General features: G+C 49.1%; 2 protein-coding genes across 3 annotated transcripts in view; one reads left to right on the plus strand and one right to left on the minus strand.

Annotated features, from left to right (window-relative positions):
* SLC24A4 (solute carrier family 24 member 4) overlaps window positions 1-12,236 on the plus strand; it is a 640,065-nt gene that overhangs the window by 313,002 nt on the left and 314,827 nt on the right. The gene's annotated exons all lie outside the window — the stretch shown is intronic.
* LGMN (legumain) overlaps window positions 1-12,236 on the minus strand; it is a 34,953-nt gene that overhangs the window by 561 nt on the left and 22,156 nt on the right. The window contains exons 5-13 of one of the 2 annotated variants that reach the window (XM_004262350.4): window positions 11,193-11,278; window positions 9,945-10,020; window positions 9,252-9,314; window positions 8,093-8,159; window positions 7,137-7,255; window positions 6,961-7,050; window positions 4,969-5,169; window positions 2,951-3,121; window positions 275-342 (exon numbers count right to left, since the gene is read on the minus strand). In XM_004262350.4, coding sequence (XP_004262398.1) covers window positions 275-342; window positions 2,951-3,121; window positions 4,969-5,169; window positions 6,961-7,050; window positions 7,137-7,255; window positions 8,093-8,159; window positions 9,252-9,314; window positions 9,945-10,020; window positions 11,193-11,278 — 941 coding nt within the window. The other variant, XM_049706590.1, reaches the window with a different exon arrangement.

The following is a 12,236-nucleotide window of genomic DNA, read 5'->3' on the forward strand; positions in this document are numbered from 1 at the left end:
TAAGAAACGGGAAGAAGAAGTTGTTGAACCCGAAGTTGGTCAACTCTGAAGAAATGAAGATGAACAGAACCCACCATGGAACATGTATGACAGACCCACCCAACCCAGCAACCCTGGGGATGCATCTATTTTGAATTCGTCTACAGTGAGAGGTAGAAGCCGGCAGAAGCCGGTAGAAGCAAAGTGCCCAGGTGCAGAAGAGGACAGCAGTGCTACATGTGCCCTTCTGCTTTCAGAAGGAGACCGACCCTTTAAACGCCAGGTGCAGGGTTACCTGTCAATCGGATAAGGGTTTTCACAAAGGTTGACCAACACGTACAAATGTCTCAAAGCATACTCGTACTAGAGGAAAACAAACCAAAAAGCACGATCAAACATCATCATTTTATAACACGATCAGCTCCTAACATGGGAATATGTAAAGCAACTAGACCAGTGTTTCCTGAGAATTCCCTGGCAGTCCAGTGGTTAGGACTCCGCACTTTCACTGCTGAGGGCCCAGATTCGATCCCTGGTTGGGGAGCTAAGATCCCACAAGCCGCCTGGTGCAGTCATAAAAAAAGAAAAAAAAAATTACACCAACGGTTCTTAACCTTTACTGAGTCAGGGATCCCCTCCCACCTTTAGATTATCTGGTGAGACTAATGGACCATCTCATAAGAAAAATGCAAGAGTCATGTACCAAAATGTTCATTGCAGCTCTATTTACAATAGCCAGGAGATGGAAACAACCTAAGTGTCCATCATCAGATGAATGGATAAAGAAGATGTGGCACATATATACAATGGAATATTACTCAGCCATAAAAAGAAATGAAATTGAGCTATTTGTAATGAGGTGGATGGACCTAGAGTCTGTCATACAGAGTGAAGTAAGTCAGAAAGAGAAAGACAAATACCGTATGCTAACACATATATATGGAATTTAAGAAAAAAAAATGTCATGAAGAACCTAGGGGTAAGACAGGAATAAAGACACAGACCTACTAGAGAGTGGACTTGAGGATGTAGGGAGGGGGAAGGGGAAGCTGTGACAAAGTGAGAGAGAGGCATGGACATATATACACTACCAAACGTAAAATAGATAGCTAGTGGGAAGCAGCCGCATGGCACAGGGAGATCAGCTCGGTGCTTTGTGACCGCCTGGAGGGGTGGGATAGGGAGGGTGGGAGGGAGGGAGACGCAAGAGGGAAGAGATATGGGAACATATGTATAACTGATTCACTTTGTTATAAAGCAGAAACTAACACACCATTGTAAAGCATTTATACTCCAATAAAGATGTAAAAAAAAAAAAAAAAATGCACATGTGCCCAGGATTGGCAGCACCCTCAAGCCCAGGTAAGGACTCCTGGACGAGAACCCCCTGGCCCTGCTCCCCTCTGTTAGCTCGGACCTCCCCCGGCAGCCTGGCTTTTAGTCTGGGACACAGTGGTGAGGGAGACAGATGGTAAGTGATTGCCAAACAGATGGCAACTAAGATGGAAATAACTGGGGGTGTTTACCTTCTGTGATTCCAGCAGGCAAAAAATGTAACACCAGAGGATTAAGTATTTGTTAAATGGGAATTTTAAAAAGTCATTAAATAAAGAGAATGCTTTGTTAAATAAATGAAAAATAAAATTAAGAGCCTCTTAATAATGGAGAGCTATCTCCCAAGCGCCCAGCGGTCCATCCTCAGAAGTATCTGAAGATGACCACGGTCTGCACGTCGCAGCCCAGAGAGGACTTTCTGCAACAATGAAAATGTTCTGTAACGTTCTCAATTCAGTAGCCGCTCACCACATGTGGCTCCTGAACACGGGAAATGTAGCTACTGCAGCTAAGGAACTGACTTTTACGTTTGGTTTCATTTTAATCCATTTATTTCTTTATTTTAAATTAATTTTTTTCTATTGGAGTTGCTTTATAATGTTGTGCTAGTTTCTGCTGTACAGCAAAGTGAGTCAGTTACACATACACATATATCCATTCTTTTTCAGATTCTTTTTGTATTGAGTAGCGTTCCCTGTGCTACTTAGTAGGTTCTTTTAGTCACCTATTCTATATATTGTAGTGTGTATATGTCAATCCCTAATCAATTTAAATTCAAGTTTAAGGAGCCGCGTGAGGCTAGTGACTACTGTTATCGAAGAGCATGGGTCTAAAGCAGGACTTGGCAAACTTTCCTGTCAAGGGTGAGACAATAAATATTTGAGGCTTTGTAGGCTGCGTGAACTACTCAACTCTGCTGCAGGGTGAAAGCTATGTGACTGAGTGTGGCTGTGTTTTGATAAAACTTTATTTATAAAAACAGGCTGTGGGGGGAAAAACCCAACAGGCTGTGGGCAGGAACAGGCCTGCGGGCCACAGTTTGCTAACCCCTTCCCTATAAGGAGCCAAGCATCATGTAAGTACTGGCCAGAAAGGAGGCTTTTTAGGTACCTTCCAACCCTGACATTCGACAATCTGCAGAAACTAGGTCCTTTCTTCTCCTCCATGGGCCAGGGCCTGCTTCAACAACAAATCTGGGGAAGAGGTCGGAACAGACCCAGAAGGGAGAAAACCTGCGTGGCTGGTGTGAGGGGCAGGGCGGAGGGGTGGGGTTTGGCAGGGACGGCACAGTGTGAAGGGAAGGAAGTCCCCTTCAAAGTCCAATGGAAATAGCAGTTGAATGGTCTATGACTGGTAAGCTCTCCCAGCCACTGGGACAGTTCAGAGTGTCTGGGGCCAAGATTTAGGGTCAGTGATTTTGGATGACTTTTCTCCTCTCACATCCCCACCAAAGGCCCCTGAATGAGCCTGTTGCTTCTTCTACAAGATGGAACCTTCTACAAGGCAATGCACCTGATGTGATTCCCAGTGGACAGTACTAACTCAGGTTTGGGGTTGAAGATGCAGAGGAAGGCCAAGCTAGTTGGCCCACGGAAGGCAGGATGCAGAGGCCAGCAGCCCCAGGGTCCGGACTTACCGTGGGGTTGTGCCAGTTGAAGCAGTGCGTGCGGAAGTGCGACACGGCTGCCTGGTAGCAGTCGTGCGCCGTGAGCGGGGCTCTCTGGGACAGGAGCCTGTCTACCTCGGCATCGGACCCTGAGATCAAGGCGACAATCTTCCGCACTGACTTCTCAATGACATTTCTGACCTGTGAAGAAACACATCTTTTCCAAATGTATCTTACTTAACGTAGTCTCTCCTGGAACCCTGGACCAGTTAGATGCTTCTTTCATAGAGCCTCCACCCCAGTATGTTGAAAGAGATGCCAACAGATGCTTTCTGCGGCCAAAGATGTACACGCGAGGCTTCCGTTACAGCTGGAACCCTTCAGGAATACCTTGCCTTTTAGGGATCTTCGGGCATGATGGAAGCATTTAAATCTGAATACCTGAAGAGCAGGTATGGCCCAGGCTAAGGAAGTGGGGGGTGCGGGAGGGCACGTAGAAATTGTGCCCCAAAGCAGACTGTTGTCCCATAAGCGGTGCTATGTGTTCACAGGCACCTTTGTCCGTTCTGGAAACCATCAGATGCTTAGACAGAAGGATGCAAAGGGTGGACATCATTTTCTTCCCAGATAATGAAAACCAGCATCATTAAGGAGAAAGCTGCTTCCATGTCAACCAAAACTCAATCGAGTCCCCTGACCCTCCCGCTCCCCAGCCAGGGTTTGTTCCATTCATGCCCGAATGCTCCCTGCCCACGGTGCGCCAGACCAGCGGGTCTCAACATGTGGTCCAGGACCACGGGGGTCCCCCAGGCTTCTTGGGGGCTCCATAATGTCCTCCCTTTCCCAACTATGCATCTGTGTAAGGTTATATTTTCTTTATATATTTCAACCAGAACAAAAGGGCCCAACAGTGAGTGCAGACCCAGGTACGATGACCCAGCTGTCTTCCATAACACCAGGCAGAAAACAGATCTGCAGAAGTGTAGTGATGCCACTCTTCTCACCCAAATTGTTTTTATTTTAGAAAATAATTCTTTTTCATAAAAAATATATTAACACAAAATGGGTTTATTGTTATTTCTAAGTGAGTTACTATTTTAAAAATCTCAGTGTTCATTTCTAACGCAGTAAATATTGATATAACCCACACCAACAAAAGCTCTTTGGGATCAATAATTTTAAGAGCATAAAGAGGTGCGAGAGCACAGAAATATGAGAACTGCTGTATTACACTGTGGTACCAACAACTACAACAAAAACCCCATCCTGGTTAATGTACCACGTGTAGGATTGCTAGCTGTCAGGATTATGAGATATACGACTTTAAGACAGATCACACAGATTTTTTTTTTCTTTCCTAGAAAATTCAGGCTGTATCCCAGCACATCAATCCCTGTGCTGTGCTGATGAGGGGATAGAGTCTACACAGCTGGCTTTGTTGAATGGACAGTCTTCGCCCAGCATCTCATGAGTACACGCCTGGTGGTTCTAGCCACACAGCTAGAATTTGAAAAGAAATTTGGCCAGTTGCAAACAAACTGATGAGCTGCTGAAAACAAACCCAGTCATCGTAAAAGACTGCTCAAGCATTTTAGGAAGAATTTGGGGCCGTGACTATGATTTCCTAAGGCAGCAGAAATTTTTTGTGGACTGGATTTTTGTTTTTAAATATGATTAGCTACTAACTCACCAAGCAGCAAAATAAAAATGTCTTGTAAGCAACGAGGTGTAAAAGAGGAAACACCCATATGCCGTGGCTTCTTGGCAGGAGACAGGCTCCCTCTCTTTGCTTCCTGCTTCCAAAGAGGTCAAGGCCAGTTTACTGATGAAGAATGAAGCTGGCCACTGCCCTGCTCACTCATGTCCATTTTACAGCGAGTACAAAGCCTGGTTTCCTTTCCCATGTACCCCCAGTGTGGCAGGAGGAGGGTGACCCCAGAGCTCTGTCACTTGGCTCTCCCCAACACAGATTTATGGTCGGGAGGCAGAGACAGGACTCACACGCATTGCCCGGCAAGGCTGGGAGCCGCAGCTTCGCCACCACTTACCTCCAGCTGCCTGTCGATCTTCTTGACAAGACGCCTGGACTCGTGCAGGTCATTGGTGCTCATCAGTTTCCTTTTCATGATGGTGAGGGGCACCTCGGGGCTTGGAGTGAGGTCAAGGTGTTTGACTGGGGGCAGGGAGATGGGAGAACTAGCTTTGTGTTTCAGACCCTGAAACTGCATCAACTTCATGGCAGAGATGGACTGGGGAGGGAGGGGGAGAGGGAGCGGGTGAGGGGGTGGGGGGAGAGAGGGAGAGAGAGAGAGAGAGAGAGAGAGAGAGAGAGAGAGAGTCAGTTTGAGTGGGAGGGGCAGATGTGCCAAACGTCCCTTGGGTCCTGGAGTCCACAGCTCCCCGCACGTGGTTTCAGGACCACTGAAGGGTCACAATCGCAGCCTGAAAGCACGCGCTTGGTCTTCAGCAGCGGGCGAGGCAATGCATTTGACCACCTGAAATCCACCGATGATGAACTTCGAAGCTGCCTGGCATCCTCTGCAGCAGAACCGCTACCCAGTTCCGCCACGCTCATACCAGAGTCGTTTCAGCCAGGGGCGACCCTGGGTTGTGCTCACCCCTCCACGCTCACCCGCCTGCCCCTAGTGACCAGCAGAAGGAAGGTGCAGAGCATCTGTCCAGGTCAGAGCTGAGGTCTGGGTCCACTGAGGTGGGCAGAGCTAAAGCCACCGAGGGGCGGGGCCGATTGGCATCAGGGCCTGACAAACGGGCCCGACTGCCTGGCTGTGTTTGCCTGCAGGGGTCACTGCAGACTGGATCCCGATTCAGAGGGAAAGAAATGCTACAAGCAGTCATGTTCCTAAACCAAGTGGCGCTAATCTAAAAACAGCTCTAAAACAAAAAATAAAACATACGCACACGTGTATAGAAACATAATGCTTAGAAAAGATCCTTCATACCTCCTCTACCAAGGGCAGACGTGGCTAATGCGGAGGAAATTGTAAAGAGAGCAGAAAGCTCAGGGCAGAAGAGTTGTGGCTGGTACCCTCCCTCCCTCCAATCCAACAAAGCTGGGGCAGCGCCACCTTTGACCCTGCCCCCTCTGAATTACCTTTCCCTGGCCTTCTCGCTGCTCTACCTCCCCACTACCCCCCCCCAAAAGCCTGGCCAAGCCCACGGCATCCTGAGTGCACTTCTCGTGGCCTGTGACTGCCCTGTTGGCTCCCGGGCCCTCCAATCGACACTCTGCCCGAGAAGTGCTGAAGGGAACAGCTGGACTGACTGCTCACAATGTCTTCTAGAAGGCCAATGCTCACATCAAAGGAACAGAACTCAGCTGGCGAGCTCTCAGCTGGTGGCAGGCCAACTGAGGGGTGATGTCTGGTCGTACAGACTCCTGGAAGCCCTGCACACATCCCGAGGGCTAGCCCCAGGGGTGGCACCTAAGGCCCAAGCCTTCAGCAGCCACCTGCTATGACCTGTGTCCGGACAGCCCTGATGGACTGACCTATTTTACCACCTAGGTCCCTTCTGAACATAGCTGGGGGGGTGGGGGGTAGGGGGGTAAAAGTCTCGAATTTATAGCCAAAGGGTCAAGATAACATCCTGCAACTGCAGGAAGGCTGGACCCCGGAGGACTCAGGGTGCGGGGTTCTACGGGGCAAAGCCACAGAACTCACAGGAGAAGCTTTCGAGTCAGTAAACTCTCACTGTGTGCTTGATGCACGTGACGGACCCCCTTCTTTTTGCTCCTTATCACCTTGTGCACTAGGGCTTTGACCAAGGAGGAAACACAGAGGTTTCAGAGAGGTCAGGTAGGTTGCCCAAAGTCTCACAACTTTGTGAGTTTGAACCTAAGTCTGATTCCAAAGCACAGGCGGGATCTCCAGGATGGAGTGGCCATGAGAGGCAGAGCCAGCCCTGCCTCAGCCGTTCCTCGCCCGGATGGATCCCGTTTCTCTTCACCGGGAGAGAAACGTCCCCGGTGAGTCAGCCTGAGACTTGAGGCGTCATCAGAAGTGCGAGGCTCCCCTCCTCACCTTGTTTCCATACTGCATGACGTGGCTGGTGTTGGTGTGGGACTTCACCAGCTGGTACTGCTTGTGGAGGGTCTCCTTGGTCAGATCCTCCTGCGAAAATGAAAACAGTCGAGTCCTTTGACGATCGCAGCTGACAGCTAAGCCTCAGCTAAGCAGCTGGCCCCCAGATGTCTCACCACGTCCGAGTCTTCCATCCAGTTGACACTATACCAGTCCCCCAGGAACGTGGACCTCGCCTCATCGTAGTAACACGCATAGGACGACTCCCTGGGGTTGGCAGCAGTAGTGGCATAAACTACGAGGAATTAAAGACACATTTCAGTCGTGTTTTATTCTCGGCTGTCTGCGGATTCCACTTGAGGCTTGAGTTCCTCCTCCTTTCCTAGTGCAATCAAAGCAGGTCACCTACGATCAGCTCAGGGAGGGCAGGGAGACCTCCTTGTATCCAGCCCTGTTCACTGAGTTTCAGTAACTCATCTAAAACTAAATGTGGAAAAAGAGAAGCCAGCTGATAGACACTGTGAGATAGTGCTAACAGATCTGAGTAGCTCTGGAATCTTGAAGGACATGGACCTCATTTCATTTCCACAGAAAGTGAACATTCATTAAAGAAACACTTAGATGGACTGAACATATGAAATCCCTACCATTTACTACCTAGCTACCATGGGCTCAGAACTATGCTGGACAGATGTCATCGCTTAAAATGTAACTCTCCTAACAGACACTATCTTTATCCCCATTTTACAGATGAGTAAATCTGAGGGTCCAAGAGGGTAAGTCACCTGCCCAAGATCAGAGAGCCAGCAAGCAACGCATCTCAAAGGACAGAGGCTGGTCCAAAGACTGTGATCTTGGTCTTAAGTAGCCCTACTAGAACCCGGCAGAGCACTACAGAGTTCACATCAAGAGCTTCCATCCCTTCATCCCCTGACCACTAATCCTCCAGGAGAAGAAGCAGCTCAGAGCTGCCCTCAGGTATCCCCCTACTTCCAAGCACTAGGCTGGCCTAGGCCTGGCTTATGTAAGACACTGGGTTCTTCCCATGGGCAGATTCAGAGAATGTCCAATTGCACCATGTAGCAAGGTGCTCACCCAGCCCGGCTCAGAGGCCAGTGTTCCCACCACCTACCATCGATGTTGGGGGGCAGGTGGCTCATCATGGACCCAGACTCGCAGGCTTCAATGTAGAACACCATCTGGGAGGTGAATGAGACAGGTGAACTCACCCCGCCCAGGCACAGGCCTCTTGCAAATGCTACTTTGACTTTGCCCACTCTCTTGACGTGTTTCTTTTTTTTTCTTTTTTTTTGGAAGGGTGAAATAGATTTTTTTTTTTTAACATCTTTATTGGGGTGACGTCTTTCTTAAGAGTCTTTCACTTTTGCTTTAGGGAGACATCTCTGCTGTAAGAAGCAGAGGCTACAGAAGCTGTTGTCATACAAACCAGAAGGATCCAAATTTATGCATGACTAATAGAATAAAATGATCTATTAGCTGAAATAATGCAGAAAAATATGGAGCCATAGGTGATGCTAAGGAAAACTGATCTGCCATCCAACGCCGGGAGCAGTTTCCAAGAGCAAAACATGTTACTAACACATACACACCTAAGCTACACAGGTTCCACACAGGGTGCAAAAGGGGCCAGAGAGGGCTTCCCTGGTGGCGCAGTGGTTGAGAGTCCGCCTGCCGATGCAGGGGACATGGGTTCGTGCCCCTGTCTGGGAGGATCCCACATGCCACAAAGCGGCTGGGCCCGTGAGCCATGGCCGCTGAGCCTGTGCGTCCAGAGCCTGTGCTCCGCAACGGGAGAGGCCACAGCAGTGAGAGGCCCGTGTACCACAAAAAAAAAAAAAAAAAGGGGGGGGGGGGCCAGAGAGGGCCAAAGGGAAAATAAGAAGGTGGTATTTTCCTCCCCAGCTGCCCCAGATTGGCGACAGCCCTAGAAACAGTAGTCCTCAGTGTGGTCCCTAGTCCAGGAGCATCAGTACCTGAAAACTCAGAAAGGCAAACCCGCAGGCCTCTCCCCAGAACAACTGAGCCAAATTCTGGGGCTGGGGCCCACACTGTACTTTAACAAGGTTGCCAGTGATTCTGATATAACAGCTGAAGCTGTAGAATCACAAAAAGCTAATCCTGGGAGACCAGAGGTCAAGACTGATTGAAAGGACACCCTTTCCAAAACACACAGCCAATCCAGTTAGGAGGCCTGTCGAAGAGCCATGGGCTTTGCTCCCACTGCATCCCTCACATTCCTCCCCCAAGGCCACCCCAAGCACTGACATTACCTTTTGGTACTTCTTGTGTTTGTGCATGTAATGGATGGTCTCATTCAGGTCCTTGACGTGAAGCTGAAAGGTAAGAATATGGACATTCAGACCAAACACATCAAGAGAAACCATTTGCTGGAAAACCCACTAATCAAGTCTTAATGATGCTTTATAAATTCTTATTTAGAAATCCTGAGAGATTTCTAAATAATCGTGGTGAACAGCATTATCCCAGAACATCATGGAGGGCTTTAATCACATAATAAAAAGGGGAAGCAGATGTGCTTCCTCATCACTTTGTCCGGAGCATTCAGGGACTGTGTTCTATGACTGCGTCTAGTGCACTGCACCCAAGTTCAGGGACAGCGACTCATGCTGTGATGTCAGGAGACACGCAGGGAAAACCTGCCGGAAGAGATGCCTCTGGATAGATTGCAAGCTGCGAAATGTGACCTCACCCTCAGTGGCCACATACGAACCTACGCTGTAGGATGTTAGAGACACACATCACAGGTGGCCTGCCAACACTGAGGTTTTGTTTCCCATTCTCCCAGCTTGTTTTTTTTTTTTTTTTGGCTGTACCACATGGCTTGTGGGTCCCCCGACCAGGAATTGAACCCGGGCCCTCGGCAGTGACAGTGTGGAGTCCTAACCACTGGACCGCCAGAGAGTTCCCCCCAGCTTGTCTTTAAAACATTAAGAAAAACTCACATCGTCATTAGGAAACACCAGTATTCCAGTGGCTCCGTGATCAGTGAAGTAAACGAACACGTGGTCCCGGGGGCCACTGCCAAGAGACACGCACACGAGCATGAGAGTCCAAGTGGACCGTTTGGACTGAAATGCCACCCCAATCAAAACACTCAGGAGAGGTCTGAGGTTACAGTCTCCCAGCCAGGTGGGAGGAGGAGCCCAGAAGCCCGCCGCCCAGCCTGTTTCCTCTGCTCCCGCTGGGTGCCGTTCTGAACCACGAGGCGCGTCCCAGAGCCTGGAGGGTCTCAGTCACGGCCGGGAGGGTGCTCGGCAGACAGCCCAGGGTGATCTGGACAGCAAGGCCTCTGGCAACAGGGCCTCATCCCGGGTGGCCACTCTGTGCCACCAGATCTCTCCGAAACGAGTAAGGGAGCCAGGACACACCGCCAAGCATGGTCCTGCAGCTCTGACTGCCTCTCCGGGCCCCTCGGCCTTCACACGGCCTGGGACGCCCACCTGCGCCCCCTCACCAGGCTTCCACTCAGAGGGCCCTGCTTCAAGGTTGCAGAGATGCAGTAACTCACTCGGAGGCAATTTGGTTCATCCCGCGCAGATGTCCGCCTCTGCTCTAACTCACATGGGCTACTTGTGCCCAGGCCTCCCCTCGGGCATAAGGGAAACAGCACCATTTGCCAAGTACCTGAGACTCTCTGAAGTCATGCTCCTAAGGTCCCTGACATCACGTCAAAATGCTGCATAAAGAGATGCTAAACAAGACATCTAACCCACAGCCAACAGGGCAAGCAATGGGATGAGTTTTCTCCCACACGGAGGTTTGCTCTGAACTTACAAATGTCCTCCTCCCACTGGGCTGACCCGCCATCAGAGCACAGGGGCGGCAGGAGGCGGGCCGGGGGCCCTACAACCTGATTGGCCACAGAGCCTCACGCCTGTCTTGGCGTGTTCCCCTGGTAGTGGAACCGACCAGAACCAGGATCCACAGATAACAAAACATAGCAGGTTGAAGTGATGGGGAACATTTCACTAAGACTAACCAGGGACCCTGGATCACAGGGTTAATTCGTTACAGAAATGGGCTGCCAAAAGAAGCCACCAGGTCTGTGCAGCCTGTCAGGGCAAAGGTCCCCAGGCTGCCATCTCTCACAGGTAAATAGTCCGGGAACAAAGGGCAAGGCCTGTTTGAATTCTCAGTTCTGGAGTACCACGTCATTCAGAAAAGTGTGACAGCCATAAAACAGACATTACCTCTTCAAGACCTTTCCAGATCCTTTGCCCTTCACTGCCTCTGCATCACCTCTCAACACAGCAAGGAAGTTTTGCGGGGTGACATCCTACAAAGAATGGGGAGTTGAAATCAGATGCAGCTGTCACTCCAAATCAGTGCGTTTGCTGAGTCTGTCGCAGAGGGCCCGGGCCACCGTCCACATACCTCCAAGGCTTAAGGTTTAAGGGCAAACACTTTGCAACCAAGAAAGATCCAGTGTTTCCTGGGCATGTGCATGACCTCGTCTCAAGTATCATCTTGTCTTTGGCTGATGCCAACTCAGCAAGCCTGCCATTCCTTCTTAACCGTTATAAAGTTCATGTGGAGAAACCCAAAGATGTCGGTAGGTAGGGGCAAAGAGCAGAGGAAGAGCACGCTGCCTCAGAGAGACAGCAAAGTGGGCGGCAGAAACATCAGCGCCGACCTTTGCAACCAGCTTGCCTCCTAAAAGGCCAGTTCCCAAGGACACTCAACGTCCTTAAAGGGGATTTTGTAAAATGGATATGCAATCGTTAAAAAAATGTAATACAGAAAAGCACAAGGAAGAAAAAACATCAAAAATCCCACCACCTAAATTCCAAATGTTTCCCTATATAACTATATAGAAACAATTTTATAAAAAATGGAATCATCTATACAACACGTATGATGTGTCTGATTTAAATGTTCTTGAATTTAAAAGAGAAAAATAAAACTGAAAGAACTGCTAAACTTCAGACTTTCTCTGTCACAAGGAATATTAGTTTCGATCCCTCTGACATTACAAAAAAGAGACTCTGAAATCCATGAGGCTGAAGTCATAATGGTGCTTTTAAAAACGTGTCCATGTATACAGCCTCAATCGACTGGAAGGCATGTAATGTTCTGGAAGTTATATACTATAATGATTAATGAAAAACTATCTTACAAAATTTAGAGATATATTTTGTACTAGAGCTGATGCTGAGAAAATTGATTTTCAGAAAAGGGCACGGATAATCTATAATCAGATCACTGGCAATATCCTAAGAAAATCAGGTATTATG

This window comes from Orcinus orca, chromosome 2 (genome assembly GCF_937001465.1).
Source record: "Orcinus orca chromosome 2, mOrcOrc1.1, whole genome shotgun sequence".
Lineage (NCBI taxonomy): Eukaryota > Metazoa > Chordata > Mammalia > Artiodactyla > Delphinidae > Orcinus > Orcinus orca.